General features: G+C 45.1%; 1 protein-coding gene across 1 annotated transcript in view; it reads right to left on the bottom strand.

Annotated features, from left to right (window-relative positions):
* Nucleotides 1-9,491: 9,491 nt before the first annotated feature.
* The window catches only part of MAPK8IP1 (mitogen-activated protein kinase 8 interacting protein 1), a 74,312-nt gene continuing 62,965 nt past the window's right edge, over nt 9,492-20,838 (bottom strand). Inside the window, exons 10-14 of the mRNA XM_066635125.1 lie at nt 20,561-20,670; nt 18,297-18,416; nt 16,912-16,982; nt 14,686-14,784; nt 9,492-9,564 (exon numbers count right to left, since the gene is read on the bottom strand). Coding sequence (XP_066491222.1) covers nt 9,492-9,564; nt 14,686-14,784; nt 16,912-16,982; nt 18,297-18,416; nt 20,561-20,670 — 473 coding nt within the window. The remainder of the gene's footprint in view (nt 9,565-14,685; nt 14,785-16,911; nt 16,983-18,296; nt 18,417-20,560; nt 20,671-20,838) is intronic.

Consider the following 20,838-nt stretch of genomic DNA (forward strand, 5'->3'; position numbering starts at 1 on the left):
AACGCATTCTGGAGACAACTGTTAAGGAATCTGAGAGCTGTTAAAACTGCCCTTAATTAACAAACTGCAGTCTCTAGAATGTATTGGAGGAATAGAAGTGCTTTGAAAGTGGATTAAAGCTGTAGTGGAAGCACAACCCTGGATGAGACTGAGGTACCTAAATGTTATTTTGTAATTTTGTTCTGTACAGTGAAGTTTTGTCATGGCTGGGCCCCCTTGGAAGCCTGGGCTCTTGAGATTTTGCCCCCTGCCCCTCCTACTCAGGCCTGGTTACTCATTGGAAATATCTGCTGCTGTTGCTTTGCTTAGGCTACACATGCTTATATGCTGCTCTTCTGATGATCTTCGTTATATTTCTGTATTTGCCACAATGCAGGATACCCTATGTGCTATTTTGCCCGTTTTAGAACACAATATAGAGAATTGGCAGCTGGCCCTCCATACCAAGTGGATGATTGTCCTCCATTTAAGGCTGTTTGCTATTAAGTTTCTGTTTCCCTTGTCATATAGTATGTATAAATTTCAGTAGGAAATGCAATTCCTTTATCCCAGGAGCCCAATAAGTGGGTCTGGGAGTTTTAATGTAGACAGCTGCAGTGGAAGAGAACTACTGATAATTCTGGCTGGGTGTGCAAAATGCTTACTAAAAAAAGGAAAACCTGGAATTTGAGAAGGATCTAAACCAACTTTGACCCAAGTTCTGGTTCAGTCCCCAGACTTTTCCCTGTGACTGCTTGATATCTTTGTCATTGCTTTTTTTTTTTTTTAATTGTGTAACCTTAGAGCAGAGAGATCTGTGTTTTGAGATGGTGAACTACTCCAGTCGCTGCTGGCCAGAGACCTTTCCTCTGTCATATATTCTCTCTTGCCCCACAATCTTGTAGCATGGACAAAGTTTATAGGATGCGAGCTTCTGGTTGTTTGCCAATCCAAGCCAATTTCTTAAAGGTTTATTTAGGATCAGGATACAAGGAAGTTAAAGGGAACAAAAAAAATTGGTGTCTCACTTATAGTTTTGGAGAACTGAGATAGCACCTAAACTTATAACTTGCCCCCAACGACGACTGTTTTATTTCAAGTGCAGCAATTGCAACCTCCTCCATGGGATAGAATGGAGAATTTCAATTCTGTAGCTTTGAGTTAAGTGGGAGTTGAGGGGCAATTGCTTGCCCAGTTCTAGGAGGTGGAGATGGGATCCCAGCCTCTATTTGAAGGTTGATTTGGTTTCTTCTAATAAAGGTATTACCAGATTATAGGTTTTAAATCTTTTTTCCACTATAATCTTTTTGTGTGCATGCTTTGTAGAATACTGCACTTAGCTGTCCAGCAGAGGGATTTTGAAAATGGAAATTGTCTGCTATCTAAAGATGGAGCTATACTTGTTGGTGAAGTGGGGGTCAGTACCCTCCTACCACCAGGCATGCTACCAATCTTGCTTTTATTTGACGGTCTTATCTTGTGCATCACCTTAAATCAGTCTCTGATTTTGTTAATATAAAGGTGACCGCGTTTCTTTTATTATTCTCTGTCTGACAAGGGCCCTTCAACAAGTGCTAGGGATGGAACTACCAACCATTGTATTCTGAAACTGGGGGAACAGCCATTATAGTTTCATTTTCCTTCCCAGAAGCCCTGCTTACAAAGAGAGATCCTGGTTGGCTCCAAATGAAGCTAATTACACCAAATGTGCCTAATTTTGCCTATGTTTAGAGTAGTTATAAGCTACAGAATTCGGGGACTTCATGTTATGCCCTGCCACCCCCACCCTCCTTTTTGCTTTGCTTACGATGACGCATTCTGAAGTACACCAAGGGTGCTTAAGATATGGCATGAATTTGTTTAAAGAAGGCATTGCCAGATGGTGGTTTTTGACTTTGTTTTATTCTGCATCCAAAGAAAGGAGGTTTCCCCAGGGCTGTGTGAACCGAGTCGCACCATTTAGGGCAGTGCTTTTGCAAAGAGAGCCAGACATGCATGGCACAGTGCTTTTGGACATCTTAATGTGAGCAGTTGACAGGATCAGAGAGAGGGGGAAGACATAAGAGAATATGACCTGATTTCCTGAAAGAAACCCTGGCTAGACATGACCCTGCTTAAGCAGATTTCTTGGGTATTAGCATTTATGCTGTCTATGTGACTAACAAACTGGCTCCTTGGCACACCAGAAAGGTAGTAAAAATGGAGCTACCAAAGGAATTTTTGTATCTAAACATGGGACTTTTCTTCACAAGGGGTGATTCAGGTATGATGCAGCTGGAGGTGGGACAGAAATATGGAACAACAAACATGAGGATTGGTTGTAGATCAGTGTTTCTTCAACTGTGGGTTGGGACCCACTAGGTGGGTCGCGAGCCAATTTCAGGTGGGCCCCCATTCATTTCAATATTTTGTTTTTAATCTTTTAGACTTGATGCTACCATGGTATGTGACTGCATTGGGGGAAATGTCACAGACCTGTACTTTTAACAAGCTGCTGTGTGTATTCTTTTAACAACGATAGTCAGTGGGACTTCGTCCTGGGTAAGTGTGGGTAGGATTGCAGCCTAGGATTGTTAAAAATGTTCCTGCTTGATGGTGTCACTTCTGGCCATGACATCACTTCCAGTGGGTCCTGACAGATTCTCATTCTAAAGAGTGGGTGCTAAATGTGTGAGAACCACTGTTGTAGATAATTTGTACAGCAAAACTACTGGCCTCACTGAAAAATCATTTTGTGTTTCAGGTTGCCAGTTTTTTGTCAGGGATTCTGTGCCTTTAACGGTTTTGTGCTGATGGGATAATTCAATGGGTTCAGTTTCTCAGCTGGTCAATGCAGTGATGATGAAAGCTTTGTTGGTAGAATTTCTTCCTGTCATACAGATGCTGTTAAAGGCTTTTTCCTCCCTGCTTCCTCTTCCTTTTCAAAGGCAAGGAGTGGGAGGAGGAGCAGTAGAGATGAATGGGAGGATGGAGGTGAGTGTCTCCTCCCCCCCCCCCAAATCTGCTACCTGAGGTAATAGCCTCAGTCAGCTCATAGATGCGCTGGCCTTGGGTAGGGGCAACCAATGGGATGTGTGCAGGATATGTGGCACCAATGGAAAGAGCACATAAAATTGGATAGGATTGGGCCCTATGTTAATTTGGTTATAAATTAAACTGGCTTGTGGATATGCACGTAGAAGTCTATTTCTGTGAAACACAGATTAGCTTGGGAAACCTAGGCCAAGTTCTTCAATTCATTTGTTCTTGAAAATTTTATTACATTCACATGTATTTTTTTAAGCCTGATTGTGTGCAACTTTCATTTGGTTGAAAAAGCGGGCTATAAACTCGCTTAATATGTTCTGTACTTTGTGTGTGTGAGAGAAGGTACCTCTGTACATACAGCCCTCTTTTCATCCTTAGGCAACTGCCCCATTGGCCAGAACTATTGCATAGAATTCAGTATCAGTTGGATTCCTTCCCTTTGTGACAGCACTGTGGGCTTCGAGAATTGCCTTGTGTGCTGTGGATAAGCAGCAGTGAGAAACAGATGAGCTGAACTGGATTAGGTTTTGCTGGTTGGATGGGACTTCTGCTTGTTCTCCTGATAGAAATGGTGCTAGCCAGACCAGACCTTCAAAGGTAACAGAGGTTGGCTGATTCTCACACACTATAGAACAAGGGTGCCAAACTCATTTCATCCTGGGGGCCACATTGGTTTTATGGCACCTGCTGAGGACCGAACTCCAAATGGGTCACCTGGAAGTGACCTGAACACAGGAAGTGATGTCACTTGTGACATCACTTCCTGCTTCTTCAAAAAGCTGAGGCTTCTACCTGGCTCTGCTACCTCCCCCCACCCCATTCTACCACAAAACACCCCCTGCTTCCCCCCCAACCCATTCTACCACAAAGCACCCCCTGCCTCCCTCACCACCCCACAGTGCCTCCTGCCCTCAGATCCCCTCTGGCTGCGGCCGGAGCCCGGGTGAGCTCCAGCCGCAGCCAAGGGGAGTTGCAGGGCCGGGGACGCCCTGACGCTCTGTCATTCTGAGAGTTGGGGATGCTGCGTGAGGCATTCCCAGCCCTCAGAACTTCTCTCTGGCCGTGACCCGAGCAGAGCTCCGGTTGCGGTCGGAGCGAGCGGGGGTGGGGCAGCCCCAAATGGCTCTGCGGGCTGTATCCGGCCCGCAGGCCATATCTTTGACACCCCTGCTATAGAACATAAGCACAACTAATTCTGTAGAAAGCCATTTCTGCCCAATGTTGCATATACGCAGCGGGGACCAAATGTGTACATCTGTGGGCTGGGTAAAAATGGATTTTAAGAGACATTACTAGGAATGAAAGAAGACAGTAAAGTGAAACTGACAATCTGAAATCACCATAATCCACCTGCACCTTTAGAATTAATGTTTCCTTGAGCCAGTTGGTCTATGTACAGCATACCTTAGCAGAAGATAAGAGACACCACTATGGTTATTCCTAAAAATATTCCATTATTTAACTAAGTAAAGTGCTTTGTGAACTATTTTAATTGAAAACAGTATATACTGTATTCATCATTATCATCATCATGCTCAGAATATGATTGGCCTTTCATTAAGCCACATAAGCCTTTGATAAGAAATGCAGTTCTTGCATGTTTATATTGCATCCTTCCACCTGCTTCTTTGGGGAGAAGCTAAACCAGAGAGCAGAGATTTCAGAAGAGCGTCTTTAGCGTGCTCCCCCTGGTTTTTGCATACCCATGGTTCTTGTCCTTAACCTTTGTAGGTTCAGCAAGAGGTATGACAGGGCACTTATGTATGTACAACTATATAGCATATGATCCTTTCTAGGCAGTTGGGAAATTGCATGCTCATACATGAAAGTGGCAATAAAATGAATGCAAATGAAGTTGGAAGTTAGGGTCCACACAACACATAATGTGGGAGGTATAGCTTTTTAAAAATATATTAAAGAAAGACACAATATGCTATTTTCAATTCCTTGAGAAATTCTCGGCAAGAGCTGAGTAGGAGGATGTTAAAACATCTCTGGACATGTGTGGTTACATTTGATTAACTTTGGTAGATGAGCCTATAGTACCGAATGTATCTCCAGTGAAATAACAGAATGGATCCATATGGGAACATGCATTTGATTCCCACTCACAGTTGCTTATTCACTAAGTGATGCACACATCCCAATCTGGACTGGAGCACTGGAATAGTATTTATTTGATTTGTAATCATGTATCTTGAAATACATCATTTCTAGCTCTGTTTGAAATAAAACATTTATGATTAAGAGAAATATGATTCTTCAGCAAATCTAGCAGTGCTTGACCTTGCACTTTTCTACAGCAGACGCAGGAGATATGTCCCAGAGGAGTTCACTGCGCCCTTGGAACTTCAGCAGAAGCACTTTGGCTTGGTAGATGGCATGTATTAATTCCTGTTCCTAACTTCTGCAGTAGGGTTTGTCATCCAGGTGCTGGCTGTGGGTCTCCCTTCCAAGTATCCAACATAGGAAGTGTAGGTTACAATAAAACTCAACTGTAATGGGTTTGCCTAAGAATTTCAGAGCCACTTATCAAGAAAGAAAAGTCCCTTAACTCAATTTCAGCTTCCAATTTCAGTTAATCTTATATTGAAGCAAGGTGAAAGCTAGAAACAAGGGAGAAACCCTCAATAATTAGATTCTTTATTGCACCTCAAGATAATGCACTTTGTGAACAATATAGCTTGGACAGTGGAGGGCTACAATACACTTTATGGGGATTGCATCATTAAGAACTGTGTTTGTCTGGCTTTGTCTCTCTCACTCTATATATCAGAAACCAGCCATAGGCCCTCTGATTTTAATAGGGATAAGGGTGGAGAGGGAGGGTTCTAAAGTAACTCTTCCTTCTCTGTTTAAAGGGAGGGATCATAGTGTCTTTGCGACACATGGCACCGGGCAGAGCATCTGCTTGGCATGCAGAAGGCTTCAGGTTCAATCCCTTGCATCGCCCAGTAGGACTAGGAAAGACCCCCTCTCTGAAACTCTGGATCAGTGTGGACAATACTTAGCTAGTTGGGCCAATGGACTGCCTCATATACAAAGAATATGGCCTTTGTGTATTATATGTAAATACCGCTTTTTGCATAGACACAAGGTGGTTTATATAGGCAAACTGAACACAAATCCATTTTTCACCAAGATTTTACAAGTAATCCCTGAGACAACCTTCATGTCAGTAGGTGTTTCCCTTCACAGTGCAGTCATTATCCTGGCTGCCAACTCTTGCACTTTCCAGGCTCCTGTGGGTAGCTGCAACCAAGCTTTAGACCGGCTTCTCAAGGATGTTATGTTTTTTTTTTTTGCCAGTTAACTCTTCCACACAGATATGCCAGCAGCGTCAGTCTACCATCCAAGCAACTGATCCTGCTTAGCTTTTTCAGGCAAGGTGACAGGTCCACCACCAGACCACACCTCCTGCCCATATTCATACTTTCCCATTAGAAACTGCCCTCCAGCAGGGGATTGAGTTCTGGTAGGAAATTAGATTGGGGGTGGGGATTAAGTTCCTCTCTGTGTGCCATAGTCCCTGTCCAGACTGGGGGCCCCTGTGGCTGCTTCTTGGTTAAAAAAAAATAAAGCGACATTGCATTGAATGTGTCATTAAGAGAAGTCAAGCAACATGACCCTGAAACAAGTGATGGTCCTAGTTTACTAGCAGATGTAGAGCTATCGCTAGTGAGTGGGGGAGGGATATGGCTAACACACACAGGGCTCTCTGACCATGCAAACCGCTATTGATGAAAGAAACCAACCCATAAAATCAAATTAGGCATCCCTGGAAAATGTATTTAAACATCCTAGGTGCCTTTGTCACTGAAGGCCATTAGAATTGTGGGATACACAGCCTCTATGATTCACTCTTCCTGTCCTATCTTCACCACCACTATCCATATGTCTTACTAGCTCTTCTTCTCACAGATTATGGCATTAAGCCAAAGCATCCGAAGTTTCTGGTACATGCATCTCATAAGGAATCGGAAGAATTACACAAAGTACACAAGAGCAAGAGGGATGAGCCAGATCTTGAGGAGTATTATAACGATGGCCTCTTTTGATCCACTTTGGGCACTGGTAATACATGTTCCTTCACTGTCTTTACACCACCTATTTTATGAAGATGATAAATTACCAAGTGATACACAGAAGACCTACTTAGGAATGCAAGTCGTCTTGGAGTCTTCCATGCACCTGTACTATAGGTGACTGGTACCTGACACTGAATTTGGCAACCTGAAGCTCTTCCATATCCACATTCTTGTTGACGCTTGAAAGCATTTGACTCGAGCATTTGACGGGCTGCCATGGCACAGGCTAGAGTTGTGCAACGCACATGAGTGCTGTGGGTATCTAGCTCTGCCACAGCTACTCTACCCTGGCACAACCCCTCAGGCTGTGATTCCTGTTTCCCTCTTGGCCATTATTCTTCTTTTCCAACTCACTAAACTTCCACGTTCTACAAAGCTGACTATTATGAACAAAACAATACCATGTAAATGTGTACAAGTTTCCATATTGGGCAAGACTGATTGCACGGTTTGAATTTCCTTGCTGCAGAATTTAAAAAAATAAAAATAAATGCAGACTACAAACAGTTCTGAAGCTAACTACATCTTCTCATGTTTTTAGTAGGTATGCAGACCCAAACCCTTTCATAGACCATACTGGCATGACTCCTTAGCTGGCAACCACAGCTCTGCTTGGACACTGTCAGCATTTGGCTTAAGAGGCTAGTAGATTAGAGAAGGGCTTTGTAGCAAAGCTGATTGAGGTTCCTAGGATTCTGCCATCTCAAAACCCTTAGCAGAATGTGTCAATGAGACCTGTTAGTGCAGGACACATTCTCAAACACTATGGGAGAGCACCAGCATGACAAGGCTGACTCCTCCCCCACCCCTTGTACCCAATGACAAAAAGACACAGACAACTCAGCTTATGGTACTCATTCTTCCCCCAGATTTGTGGGATGTGTGATTCCAAGGGAAAAGAAAGGGAGTAGGGCTACACTTTCCACCCTTATAAAAGCAATTTCAAGGAAGAAGAAGATCTGCACCAAGGGAGTTGCTTCATGATGTCAAAATATAGTCATTCCACACAATTAGACCCAATGGAAGCTTCCCACATTTTTATAAGACAATGCAATGTTTACACCTACAATCATGAAAAGGAGATTTAACAGTTGTTTCCTTTCTTTAATTTGTTTTCGATTTGGTTTTTGAAATGAGAGATGCGGAACTTGGAACGTTCCAAGCTGCACACTGAATTGCTCGTGCAATTCCCACTAATGGGCTGCTCAAAGAGCAGTTGTGTAGCAGCCAAGCACCCCTTAGGCAACAAAACAGAAGCAACACAGCCTCCTTGAAACATCACTTTAATCATTGTAGTCATCAGAGCAGATCCAGCAGAAGCACAGAGCCCCCTGCCTGGGGGGTGGGGTGGGGGGAGGAAGGCAAAGGCACACCTTTCTGCAGTTCTTACTAGCCCCCTTGTCACTCATGCTAATCTCCTAGCTTTGCTTCTCAACAGGACCTAGCCCTTCCTGATTCCGTTTTGTGCTTATGGCTGGAGCTCCTCTCAGACCTCTTAACACAGATGAATCAGAGACGCTGCCTCCCAGCTCCAGCTGCAGCCAGGTTCCCTCATGAGCTTGGAACCTGCAACTGGACAGCCTTGGGGAGAAGGAGATAAACAGAGCAAGGGCTGGAACATGGGAGCTCTTTCCATCAGCAGATTATAGGGCATGGCCCCCCCTCACTGTCTGTCTACTGCTTGAAGCCCTCCTACCCCAGAAAGGCAGTGAGGGACAGGCACCAGTGGCTCTCTCATCTTGTCCAGGCAGTGGGTAATGTTCTTACTTGGATGCCAGAGGGGATCTATTACCTGGGACTTGTGGGGGCCACCACAATGTTTCCCTTTGTCCCCTAGCCATCTCTTTTTTCCCCTCCCCTCCAGCCAGGGACTAGATTCATCACTTCTGTTCCTTCCCAAGCGTATTAACCATCAAGTCTCTTATGATGAAAGTTCAGCATACCTGTCCAATTAAACTCCAAGGTAGTCAGGGCTGGAATAGTCCCCAACACCTACCTTGGAGGCCAAGAACTGATGGAGCGATCTCTCTGCCTGTAGCACCAGGTCAGCCCTTCTGTGTGCATAGGAAGTGGAAGGTCTGGCTCAGAGCATCCTAGACCATGTGCCCAGGCCTGCTCTCCTCCTGGACATGGGGCAGCAGTGCTTGCTTCCACTGATAGAGATTTCTTCAATAGAATAAACCCAAAGAGCATTTCGTAGAATAATTAACCCATTTTTCCACCCCGCCCACCCATCCCAACTCCCAAATCTCCCAGCCCAAGGAAAGAGGTGGGGCTCTGTGCACTGAGGGAAGTTGTTCCTGTGCTCACTCCTTTTTCAGTCTTGAAGCAGCTTGTCCATGCACGATGGGGAATGGCCCTTGTCTGTACAGGAATGGGGCAGGACTGGCCCTGCCCTTACTCTAGGTAAATATCTTCTGTAGGGCATGTATATTCCACGCATTCCTTGTAGAACTGATGGAAGGCCCTCCTGCAAGAGAAGATGCAAGTGTCAGGGACACGAGTGGACATTGTCACACAGCAGCACCCCAGCAGCAAGTATCCATGAATGACATCCAAGACATGCATAGACACCAGTCCTTTCAGCACCTCTCACAACTGAGCCACTAATCAAAATTATGGGTCTCGCGAAGGGTTTAGCCATCTTCTGTGACCAGGTTAGGAAATATTCTAGCAATACCTTACGTCAATGGTTCCCAAACTGCACTGCAGCTCACTGGGCAAAGTCATAGGGATGTTGTAGGATGTTCCTGAGGGCCTCTTCTTCATCATCTTGGCTAGGCTACCAAGCTTGGCTAGGTACCACCATCTTGGCTAGGCTAAGATTCCACTAGTCTAAGGAGATCTCAAGGAAGTGTAGGCCAGCACTACCACAACAGGGCACCATGGAAGAAGGGCATTGTGACCATGCTAAGTTTGGGAACTGCTGCCTTATGTCTTGAACTTCAAAACCTGATAAGAAATAACCTGAACAACAGGTCTCTTAATCTTAGGGCCAGCTGTGGACCTCCACAGCCCCGCGTCCGGGGCAAAGCTCTGTGATGGTGCCCCCCCATGAGCTGTCGCCACCCCCCTCAGGCAGAACTTCACTCCCCCTACTTACCAGAGGCTCACGGAGCCTCGAGCGACCTCCTCCCACACCGGGGACACCTCTACGAGGTTCTCCGGTGCTATAAACTGAGCTTCCGGCAAACCGGAAGCACAGTTTCCGCCCCAGAGAGGCTTCCGCGGGGCCCTAGAGGCTGGCGCTCAGGGCATTTGCCCCAGGTCAGCCTATGGCAGGCACGCAACTGCTCAGGGCTAATCCACAGGTTACTTATTGGCTGTAACTCAAATGCTGGGCAGCTTATGTAAGTGGTCTATGCAGTATAACACAGGAGGTGGTCTACATATACACTAGACTGCAGCTGCTGCTGTTATGAGCAAGCTGCACATGAGAGATGCACATTTCACTAAGCAACTTTTGTAGCCTTGTGTAGGCATCCTCCCCCCCCCCCCCCGTTATCACACTTCTTCTGCAACAGACACTTTGTTTGAGAGAAGCTAAAGACACAAGTGTGGGCTGAGTCCTATGTATGGGCCCCCAGGAAAATGTCAGACACAAAACTCTCCCCATTCCACACTGTGGCTACCTGCAAACATGGCTTGAGTGTTGTACTTGCTCTCATCCACTGAAGTTCAGGAGGCTCTGACTGAGAAATATCTCAGTAGCAAAGTGTTATGTGTGCACCACTGCAAAAATACTGGGGCAAAGTTAACGGATAATCACATGATCACATGATCGCCATGCGCTGTGGACTGTGAGAAGCCCAATAGTCTCACAGGTGTATCAGTTAACACAGTTTACAGTACTCAGCTGGGAGGAGGACTGGGTTACTGGTACGAGCCCTCACAGAAGACTAGACCAAGCATAAAAGAGGAGCTGGGGCAAAGAAAGGGGAAGAAGGCGACAGAGGACAGCAACAAGGAGGGAAGCAAACTAAGGTGAAACCAAGAAAAGGGAGATGAAACAGAGGAAGGCCTGGTGGGAAGGGAAGGAAAGTTGGAGAAAGAGGTGATGGATAAGAACAAAAGAAGGTGATACGGGAGGCCAAGAGAGACTATGAGGAACACATGGCCAGCAGTATTAAGGGGAATAATAAAATCTTCTTCAAATATGTTAGAAGCAGGAAACCCGCCAGAGAAGCGGTTGGCCCTCTGGATGGTGAGGGAGGGAAAGGGGAGATAAAAGGAGACTTAGAGATGGCAGAGAAATTAAATGAGGTCTTTGCATCTGTCTTCATGGCAGAAGACCTCGGGCAGATACCGCTGCCCGAACAGCCCCTCCTGACCGAGGAATTAAGTCAGATAGAGGTTAAAAGAGAAGATGTTTCAGACCTCATTCATAAATTAAAGATCAATAAGTCACCGGGCCCTGATGGCATACACCCAAGAGTTATTAAGGAATTGAAGAATGAAGTTGCAGATCTCTTGACTAAATTATGCAACTTGTCCCTCAAAACGGCCATGGTGCCAGAGGACAGCAAATGTCACGCTGATCTTTAAAAAGGGAAAGAGGGGGGACCCGGGAAACTATAGGCCGGTCAGCCTAACATCTATACCGGGTAAGATGGTGGAATGCCTCATCAAAGATAGAATCTCAAAACACATAGACGAACAAGCCTTGCTAAGGGAGAATCAGCATGGCTTCTGAAAGGGTAAGTCTTGCCTCACGAATCTTACAGAATTCTTTGAAAAGGTCAACAGGCATGTGGATGCAGGAGAACCCGTGGACATTATATATCTGGACTTTCAGAAGGCGTTCCCTCACCAAACGCTACTGAAAAAACTTCACAGTCAGGGAATTAGAGGGCAAGTCCTATCCTAGATTGAGACCTGGTTGAAGACCAGGAAACAGAGAGTGGGTGTCAGTGGGCAATTTTCACAATGGAGAGAGGTGAAAAGCGGTGTGTCCCAAGGATCTGTCCTGGGACTGGTGCTCTTCAACCTCTTCATAAATGACCTGGAGACAGGGTTGAGCAATGAGGTGGCTAAGTTTACAGATGACACCAAACTTTTCCGAGTGGTGAAGACCAGACGTGATTGTGAAGAGCTCCAGAAGAATCTCTCCAGACTGGCAGAATGGGCAGCAAAATGGCAGATGTGCTTCAATGTCAGTAAGTGTAAAGTCATGCACATTGGGGCAAAAAATCAAAACTTCACGTATAGGCTAATGGGTTCTGAGCTGTCTGACAAAACAGGAGAGAGATCTTGGAGTGGTGGTGGACAAGTCAATGAAAGTGTCGACTCAGTGTGCGGCAGCAATAAAGAAGGCCAATTCTATGCTTGGGATCATTAGGAAGGGTATTGAGAACAAAACAGCTAATATTATAATGCCGTTGTACAAATCAATGGTAAGGCCACACCTGGAGTATTGTGTCCAGTTCTGGTCGCCACATCTCAAAAAGGATATTGTGGAAATGGAAAAGGTGCAAAAGAGAGCAACTAAGGTGATTGCTGGGCTGGGGCACCTTCCTTATGAGGAAAGGCTATGGCATTTGGGCCTCTTCAGCCTAAAAAAGAGACACCTGAGGGGGGACATGATTGAGACATACAAAATTATGCATGGGAAGAATAAAGTGGATAGGGAGATGCTCTTTACACTGTCATGTAACACCAGAACCAGGGGACATCCACTAAAATTGAGTGTTGGGAGAGTTAGGACAGACAAAAGAAAATATTTCTTTACTCAGCATGTGGTCGGTCTGTGGAACTCCTTGCCACAGGATGTGGTGATGGCGTCTGGCCTGGATGCCTTTAAAAGGGGATTGGACAAGTTTCTGGAGGAAAAATCCATTATGGGTTACAAGCCATGATGTGTATGTGCAACCTCCTGATTTTAGAAATGGGCTATGTCAGAATGCCATATGCAAGGGAGGGCACCAGGATGCAGGTCTCTTGTTATCAGGTGTGTTCCCTGGGGCATTTGGTGGGGCTGCTGTGAGATACAGGAAGCTGGACTAGATGGGCCTATGGCCTGATCCAGTGGGGCTGTTCTTATGTTAAGAGCCCCGCTGGATCAGGCCAAAGGCCCATCCAGTCCAGCTTCCTGTATCTCACAATGGCCCACTAAATGCTTCAGGGAACACACAAGACAACATATACCAGCTGCATTGTGGTGCCCTCCCCTGCATCTGGCAATCAGAAGCAGCCTACCTGTAAAACCAGGAGCTTGCACATACCTACCATGGCTTGTAACCTTCCAGAAATTTGTCTAATCCACTCTTAAAGGTACCTAGGCAAGATGCCATCACTACGTCCTGTGGCAAGGAGTTCCACAGACTAATTACATGCTGGGTAAAGAAATATTTTGTGTTCTAACTCTCCCAACATTCAACTTTAGTGGATGTTCCCTGGTTCTGGTGTTATGTGAGAGGGAAAAGAGCGTCTCTCTCTCTCTCTCCACTCTACCCATCCCCTGCATAATTTTGCATGTCTCAATCATGTCCCCGCTCAGGTGCCTCTTTTCTAGACTGAAGAGGCCCAAACGCCATAGCCTTTCCTCATAAGGAAGGTGCCCCAGCCCAGTAATCATTTTGGTTGTTCTCTTCTGCACCTTTTCCATTTCCACTATATAATGAGATGTGGTGACCAGAACTGGTCGCAATACTCCAAGTGTGGCCTTACCATAGATTTGTACAATGGCATTATGGCATTATAATATTAGCTGTCAGCTAGACAGCAAGAAAGGAAGGAGGAAAGCAGCAAAGATGGGGAGTTGGGAGACTAAGGGCAGAGGGAATACTGAGGCATCAACCCAAGGAAGGGGCCACGTGAGGGGAGGCTGCACCTGCTTCCTGAAACTGTGAAAGCAGACCAGCCCTGAGTTGAGCCTGTGGAAGGATACTCTCTCAGTTTGGAAGATTCCGCAACTCAGGACCCCAGCCTCCTGCTGAGTCAAAGGGTGGCTTGGGCCCACTTATACCCTCACCATCCATTCCCAAGGTTTAGCCTCAGCCTAGGAAACTAAAGGGTGAAATTCAGTGGGCTCCAGTGAGTGAGGAAACCCAGCAGTGTCACCAGTTGATTTCCCATCATTTATGTTACATGAGACCCTCTGTTTTTTTCAACCTCCTGCCCTGTACACCTTGGTCAAACATAAGCCCAATAAATAGTTTGAACCAGAAAGGGTCATGCTTGAGTTCTGTGCTCCATTCATGGCATTCACCAACCCCTTCTTGTGGGGTAGGTGGATGAGATGAAACAAAGAAATCACACTTTTCTATGTCATCCTGAGTCACATTTCAAACCTGCTCAAAAATGCCATTTCTGGGGAAGGTGCTAACTGAGAGAAATGAAGGTGGAATACAAATGCCTCATTTCTTTTCCTGTATCTATCACAAAATAGCCTATGACCCTTCCATCCAAAGGGTTTGACCAGAGTAGACTGAACCACACATAATCTTGAGCCACACATCCCATCTTGCTCATGTACATACATACTGACATCATCAATATCGACCCACAACCAGCACTACCCTTCCTTAAATCCATTTAAATTGGAATCTCTGTACAGAATCTGAACCTTCATGATGTGACCACACAAACTCACCCTACAGACTCTGCAAGTGGTTTGGTGGATTCCTCCGAGACAAAGACGTGGCACGCAAACCTGTGGTCAGCTGGGTGCTTGGTAATGAACCCAAAATACCTGAGAGAGAAAACACAGTAGATAAGCCTGGGCTTGGAGTTGAGTCTGTGGCTTCCAAAGGAAGGAAAGAAGTCTCCACCAAGATAAAAGCCTCACAGATTATTTAATTCCATTCTTCCTGCAATGTCCAGTTAGTATAATTAAACCTCTTCAAAGAGTTGGTCACACATGTGGGCAAAAGCAAGAAGCGAGAGAACTTGCACAGCAAGAAAAAAGTAGCTAGAACTCATCCTGGCTGAGTCACATTTTGCTCCGCTCCAGCAGTTCCATCTGTGCTGCCTCCAACACCCAGAGCTCAAATCTATGCAAGTCTACTCAGAAGTAAGTCCCATTATAGTCAATGTGGAAAGTGTGGTTAGGACTGCAGCCGCAGTCATCTAGGCAGCAGGTTTTGGGGGGCTGAGGTGGGGGAGGATCAAATGTTGGGGGGGCAGTTTGGAGAAAGCTACAAAGGGCAGTTAGCACTGGGGAAACATAAGTATCTCCTGGATCATCCTGAGGGTTCCGGAATTTGTTCACAGTTCAAGTGAGTGTGTACACGTTCCCAAAATGCTCCACATGTCTCTTTGCCACCACCTCCCCAGCCCCCCCACAGTACCCAGTAAGTTCTTAGGCACCTTGGGGCAGAGAAAGGCACAAGTGGTGCTATGGGGCCAATCCAGGCCCTTGCAGAGCATCTCTTCTCCAGTGGGGTGTATCAAGACTACAGATCCCAATCTCTATTTGTTCAATATCTTATTGAAGCTGCTGGCTATCAACACATGGCTCTAGTTCCATAAACCTATGATGTGCTGCTTGAAGAAATATTTTCTTTTCTCTGTCTTGAACCTATTGCTCAATTTCAACAGGTGATTGTCTATAAGAAAGGGGTAAGAATTCCTTCATATCTGTTGTTTTGCTCAATATGCTCCCATGTTGTTTTAAGATGTGTTCATCTTCTCCTTCTACATTCTCTATTGCTACTCTCCTCACACCACTCAGACTTTTGTGAACTTCTAGCATGTTCCCCTCCATTTATTCTCTTTTTCTAAAGTATGAAACAAAAACAAGCCTTAGTGTTCTTTATGGGGAAGGTGCTGCAACCCTCTAATTAAGTGGTTCTCAAGTTTTTAGCACCGAGTCCCACTTTTTAGAATGAGAATCTGTCAGGACCCACTGGAAGTGATTTCATGACCGGAAGTGACATCATCAAGCAGGAAAACTTTTTACAATCCTAGGCTACAATCCTACCAGCACCTACCCAGGAGTAAGACCCATTGACGAACATTGCTAAAAGCATATACATAGTAGCCTGTTAAAAAGACAGATCTGTAACCCTTCCCCAAATGTAGTCACAGACCATGGTAGCATCTAGTCTGATATATTAAAAATAAAATATGGAAATGAATGGGGACCCACCTGAAATTGTTTCACGACCCACCTGGTGGGTCCCAGCCCACAGTTTGAGAAGCACTGCTCAAATTATTTTAGTTGTAATTTTCTGTACCCTTTACCCCCCAATGGTGTAGTTCTTTGAAATGGAGCAACCAGAACTACATGTAGTATTACAAATGAGGCCTCATCATAGATTCATGGAAACACTTATGTTCTATTTTCAGTCTCCTTTCTAATAATTTGTAAAAGGAATTTGCCTTTTCTTTGTTGCAGCTACATACCACAGCTGAGAAATGACAGCATATTGCTTGTGCATCTAACCCAATTATTTAGAAAGGTCACCATTTGTCGAGCAACAAAAACAACACAAGAGACTTGACTACTTTAGGGAGAGTCTGAGTGAACTGTGCATAAGAGAAGAAACCCAAATATATTGGGACGGGGGTACATACACATACACCATATTTTTCTTCTTAATTCTAAGTTTTCATTCAAATAGTCAGATCTGAGTTAGTACTAGGAGCAATGTCAGGGTCAACCAAGTTGGGCATTCCTGAGGACCCATGTCCATCAGAGTGACTACCTGGTTGGGCCAACCCTAGAACCCTCATTACTGGTTCACAGTGCCCAATGTGCCATGAGGGGGCTCAAGGCCTAGAGCAACCTGGGACACTGGTTTGTCCCACATTTGCAGGAATCTGCAAAAGTGCCGTGCTAACCATCTATGACCTCTGACTACCTCCTGGGACTTACTTGTTGTTCTTTGGGTGGTATCCACAGAAGGAAATGTTCTTCAGCTGGAAAAAGTGGCTGCATTTATTTCCCTGCAGAAAAGAGAGAACCAGCTATCAGACTTGTGGAGCACTTGTGATGAGTGGATCTCCAGAGCCTACAATTATCCTCAAGATTTTGTATGTTGGTTAAGGACAATTTTTTAAAAGTTTTCAGACAATTGGACAAAATAAAGTAGAGCTGAGCACAAGGCTCCATGATGATGAACTGAACTGTTTTTAGTTTATATATATATTACACACACACACACTTAGCCTTCCTGCTTCAGGGTTCAGTGCCCTTGATTAACCCTGGCAGGGCAATTCCATTACTGCCAGAATGCCCCTTCTGAATAGCTTGGCTTCTTCCTCTTGAAAGCTCCATGTGAGCTACTTATGCAGAAAAGCTAATCAAAGAAGCTTTACCGCACAGATCTGCAGAACTCTGCTTAAAATAGTAGCATAAGGGTTTACAATGCCTCACAGATTATTGGAAAAGCTTAGCAAGCAGATCCCCCAAGCGCAATAGTCTGCCAACAGGCTGGGAACATGTAGTTTTGTATCTCCAGGGCATGGACAGCACTCTGCCACGTTACTCAATTAAGTAGACTCTTGCAAGGAAGGACAAGCACCAACACCAACCAGGGAATATGTAAATTACTGTATTGTTTGCCTATTCTCTCTTACTCACCTGCCATGGAGTAGTTCATAGTTGTACCTGGAACACGTGGTGAGGCACTGAGCACATAGGATGTTCATACAGGAACATCCCTATGTGATCCACTGACCACCACTGCCCCATCCCTCTGCAACTGCAACTACCACACATGAACATGCACCCACAAAAATCCAGGCAGAAGAATTCAGCCCCCTTGCTTCTTCCTGCACAAACCTTTTCTACAAAACAGGAAGTGTCGGACTGTTTTATATAAAGGAACCACACAAGGAAGGACAAAGATAAGCATATAGGGAAGCAGACTGCCATTGCTCACATGGTCTTTGGGGAGGGGGAGGTGGGCAGCCGTGATCTTCCTTACTCACTCACCTCACTCTTTTCTCACACAGTCTCTTTAAACAAATCAGGAAACCCACTTGCTTCCTCAGGGGAGGCCACATGGAGAAGGAATGAAGGGAGTGGGTAGGAAAGCGGAACTCCATCTTTGGCTCCATCTGTGATGGGTTGGGGGGAAGCAGTGACAGAACTGAGGTGAAGGGCACCCCAGGTTTACTCCTTCCCCTGCCACCCACTGAATGAGCAGTGGATGAGCCAGCTGTAAATGGATGGGTGAACTAAGCAAGCAACAAACCTGTCACTCAGGAGATACAGGAACAATTTTGGAAGTAAGACGCACATAGAGTCTAACTTACCTTGTTGGGGTCCTTGGAGTCATCACTTTTCACAGCAATTTTTACTCCTCGCATGCTGATCTCCAAGACACAGCTGGAGGGTGGATTAAAGTGCACGGTGAGGCGGCGAGCAGTGGCAATCTGTATGGAAAAAGAAGGGACAGGTAGAGGCAAAACGCACTGCCCCAGTGCTTGGGGAAGTGACATCACAACATCATGTGACTTCACTTCCAGGTTCTTCCTGGAGGAAGATTACTCACTGTGGCGGCTTCAAGCCCCCATTCCTTCTCCTGTGGAGAAGCGTGAAGTTGCCAGCGCCTCCTCCATAATTAGCGAGGAGCCTGAGGGGTAGTTACGTGTCCCCTCTTGGTGTAGTGCCCAGGACAGGTGTCCTTTAGGCTCCACCCTCTGGGGACAGGTTTAGCAACCACCGTACAAACTATTTGAAGTTTCTGAAGCCTTTGCTCTCCCCTCAGAAAATAGTTATTCCCTTCTTTTGCTAGAAAAACAGATTATATCAGGCATAACAGCTTAACATTGGTTCCAGTGGTTCTCACCTTTAGTGTGATCCCAGTTTTACAACTTGCCTGGCACTTACGCATACCAGCAGCACACTGCAAGCTGGTTTAGATATCAGTCTTGCCCCTCCCCTCAAGCTTTAAGCAGGATGTCTGCATTGGTAAAGAAGTGTTTTAAAGAAGAACACATTCTCATTCTTCACCTTCTGAAAAACTGTGAACATTTTAACAATAGTTGTGAAACTGGCCTCTGGATTGGGGACGGGGAGGTGTATTGGTGATGACGTAGGCCAATAGGCATCAGTCACAGCCAATTTATTTCTTGTTCACAGTGAACTATCATAGACCGTTGCAGACTTGGCTATAAGAGCTCGCACCAGAAAAGAAAACAGATACATTTGCACTGAATGGTGATAATGGTGCTTTCAAACTAACCTTCTGATTTGAGTTTCTTGTTTTTTAATCCTCTCTGTTTCTTGGTAAAGGCTAGATGAATAGATGGGGCTGTCCCTGAAGACGGTCCGGAAGCTACAGCTAGTGCAGAATGCGGCGGCTCGTGTAGTTGCTGGGGGTCGGCGGTTTGACTCTGTCACGCCGCTACTCCGGCGGCTGCACCGGCTGCCCATTCGTTTCCGGGCTGAATTCAAGGTGCTGGTTATGACCTTTAAAGCCCTAAACGGCTTGGGACCAGCGTATTTGAGAGACCGCCTTCTTCCGTATAATCCGGTCCATTCTCTAAGGTCATCAGAAGGGGCCCTGTTGGTTGTGCCATCATTGAGAGTGGTGAAGGGAATGGCAGCCAGAAACAGGGCCTTTTCGGTGGTGGCACCTACACTAAGGAATTCCCTCCCCTTTGAATTGAGAGCTGCTTCCTCATTATTAGCATTCCGGTGGGGCCTGAAGACTTTTTTATTCAGGAAAGCCTTCAAGGCACCATAAGGGCTGTTGCTATAAATTTGTCTTTTACTGCGTGCTATGTATTTTATCCATGTATTTTATCTTGTTTTAATTGTTTTAACTGTTTTGTGTTTTTAATCTTTATCTGCTGTTTTGTATTTTTAACCCGATTGTTAGCCGCCTTGGGTGCCCTTCGGGGAGAAAAGCGGAATATAAATTGAATTAAATAAATAAATGAATGAATGAATAGTTGGCCAACGTTATCTAGCAATATTTATGGCTGCAGTTTTTACTAAATGTTTGGCACTTTGACTAGTTCTCCACCTGGAAGCCATGAGTTCCTTCATGAGTGTTGTAACTGGGCACAAGATGTGGTGATGGCATCTCGCCTAGATGCCTTTAAGAGGGAATTAGACAAATTTCTGGAGGAAAAGTCCATCCTCTCTTAGCCCCCAGCTATGGAGCCAACTGCTATACAAATATAATAATAAATATAGTATATAAATGCAGCAAGTAAGTAAATAAGTAAGTACTCATTGAGATCTTCTGGGGGAGTTGTTAAATGCCTACATATTTAGACAGTCTACTTAAGATTTATGTGCCTATTTGGTTTCGATTAGTTGCATTTTTCCTGCTTACTGTCTCCTTATAGTTGGATTGATTTTTAATTCTATTTTGGTTTTACTTTTGATCTCTGTGCTGAGAATTGTTATATTGTTTATATTATGACAATAAAAGCTTCCTGAATTGAATTTAAATTTTAGTGAAAGGTGAGTTGTGCATTTTCTGAGTGAATGAATGTTACACATGTCCTTAACAAAGTAAACAACACATGGAAAAACCAGGACTTGGGAATGAAAGGAACTGTACCTTCTGCATAGCTGCACATAGCACATCATTGCCTTTGTGATATGGAACCTGGACTGAACCAAGAAACTTCACCCGGAACTGATCCACCCAATCACTGGTCTTATTCGAGTCTGCAAGTCAAACCCCAAGACTGTTGAGAAGGATCAGAGTCACACAGATATCCTACATTATCTGAAAACACCCTTCTAATTGCTTCAACCAATAATACAGTTATTCATAGTGTGCAAGTTATGTACATCTCCGTCTCCTTTGATTAGGTGGAGCTTTGTACACAGTCT

The sequence above is a fragment of the Tiliqua scincoides genome, chromosome 1 (genome assembly GCF_035046505.1).
Source record: "Tiliqua scincoides isolate rTilSci1 chromosome 1, rTilSci1.hap2, whole genome shotgun sequence".
NCBI classification, from domain to species: Eukaryota; Metazoa; Chordata; class Lepidosauria; order Squamata; family Scincidae; genus Tiliqua; species Tiliqua scincoides.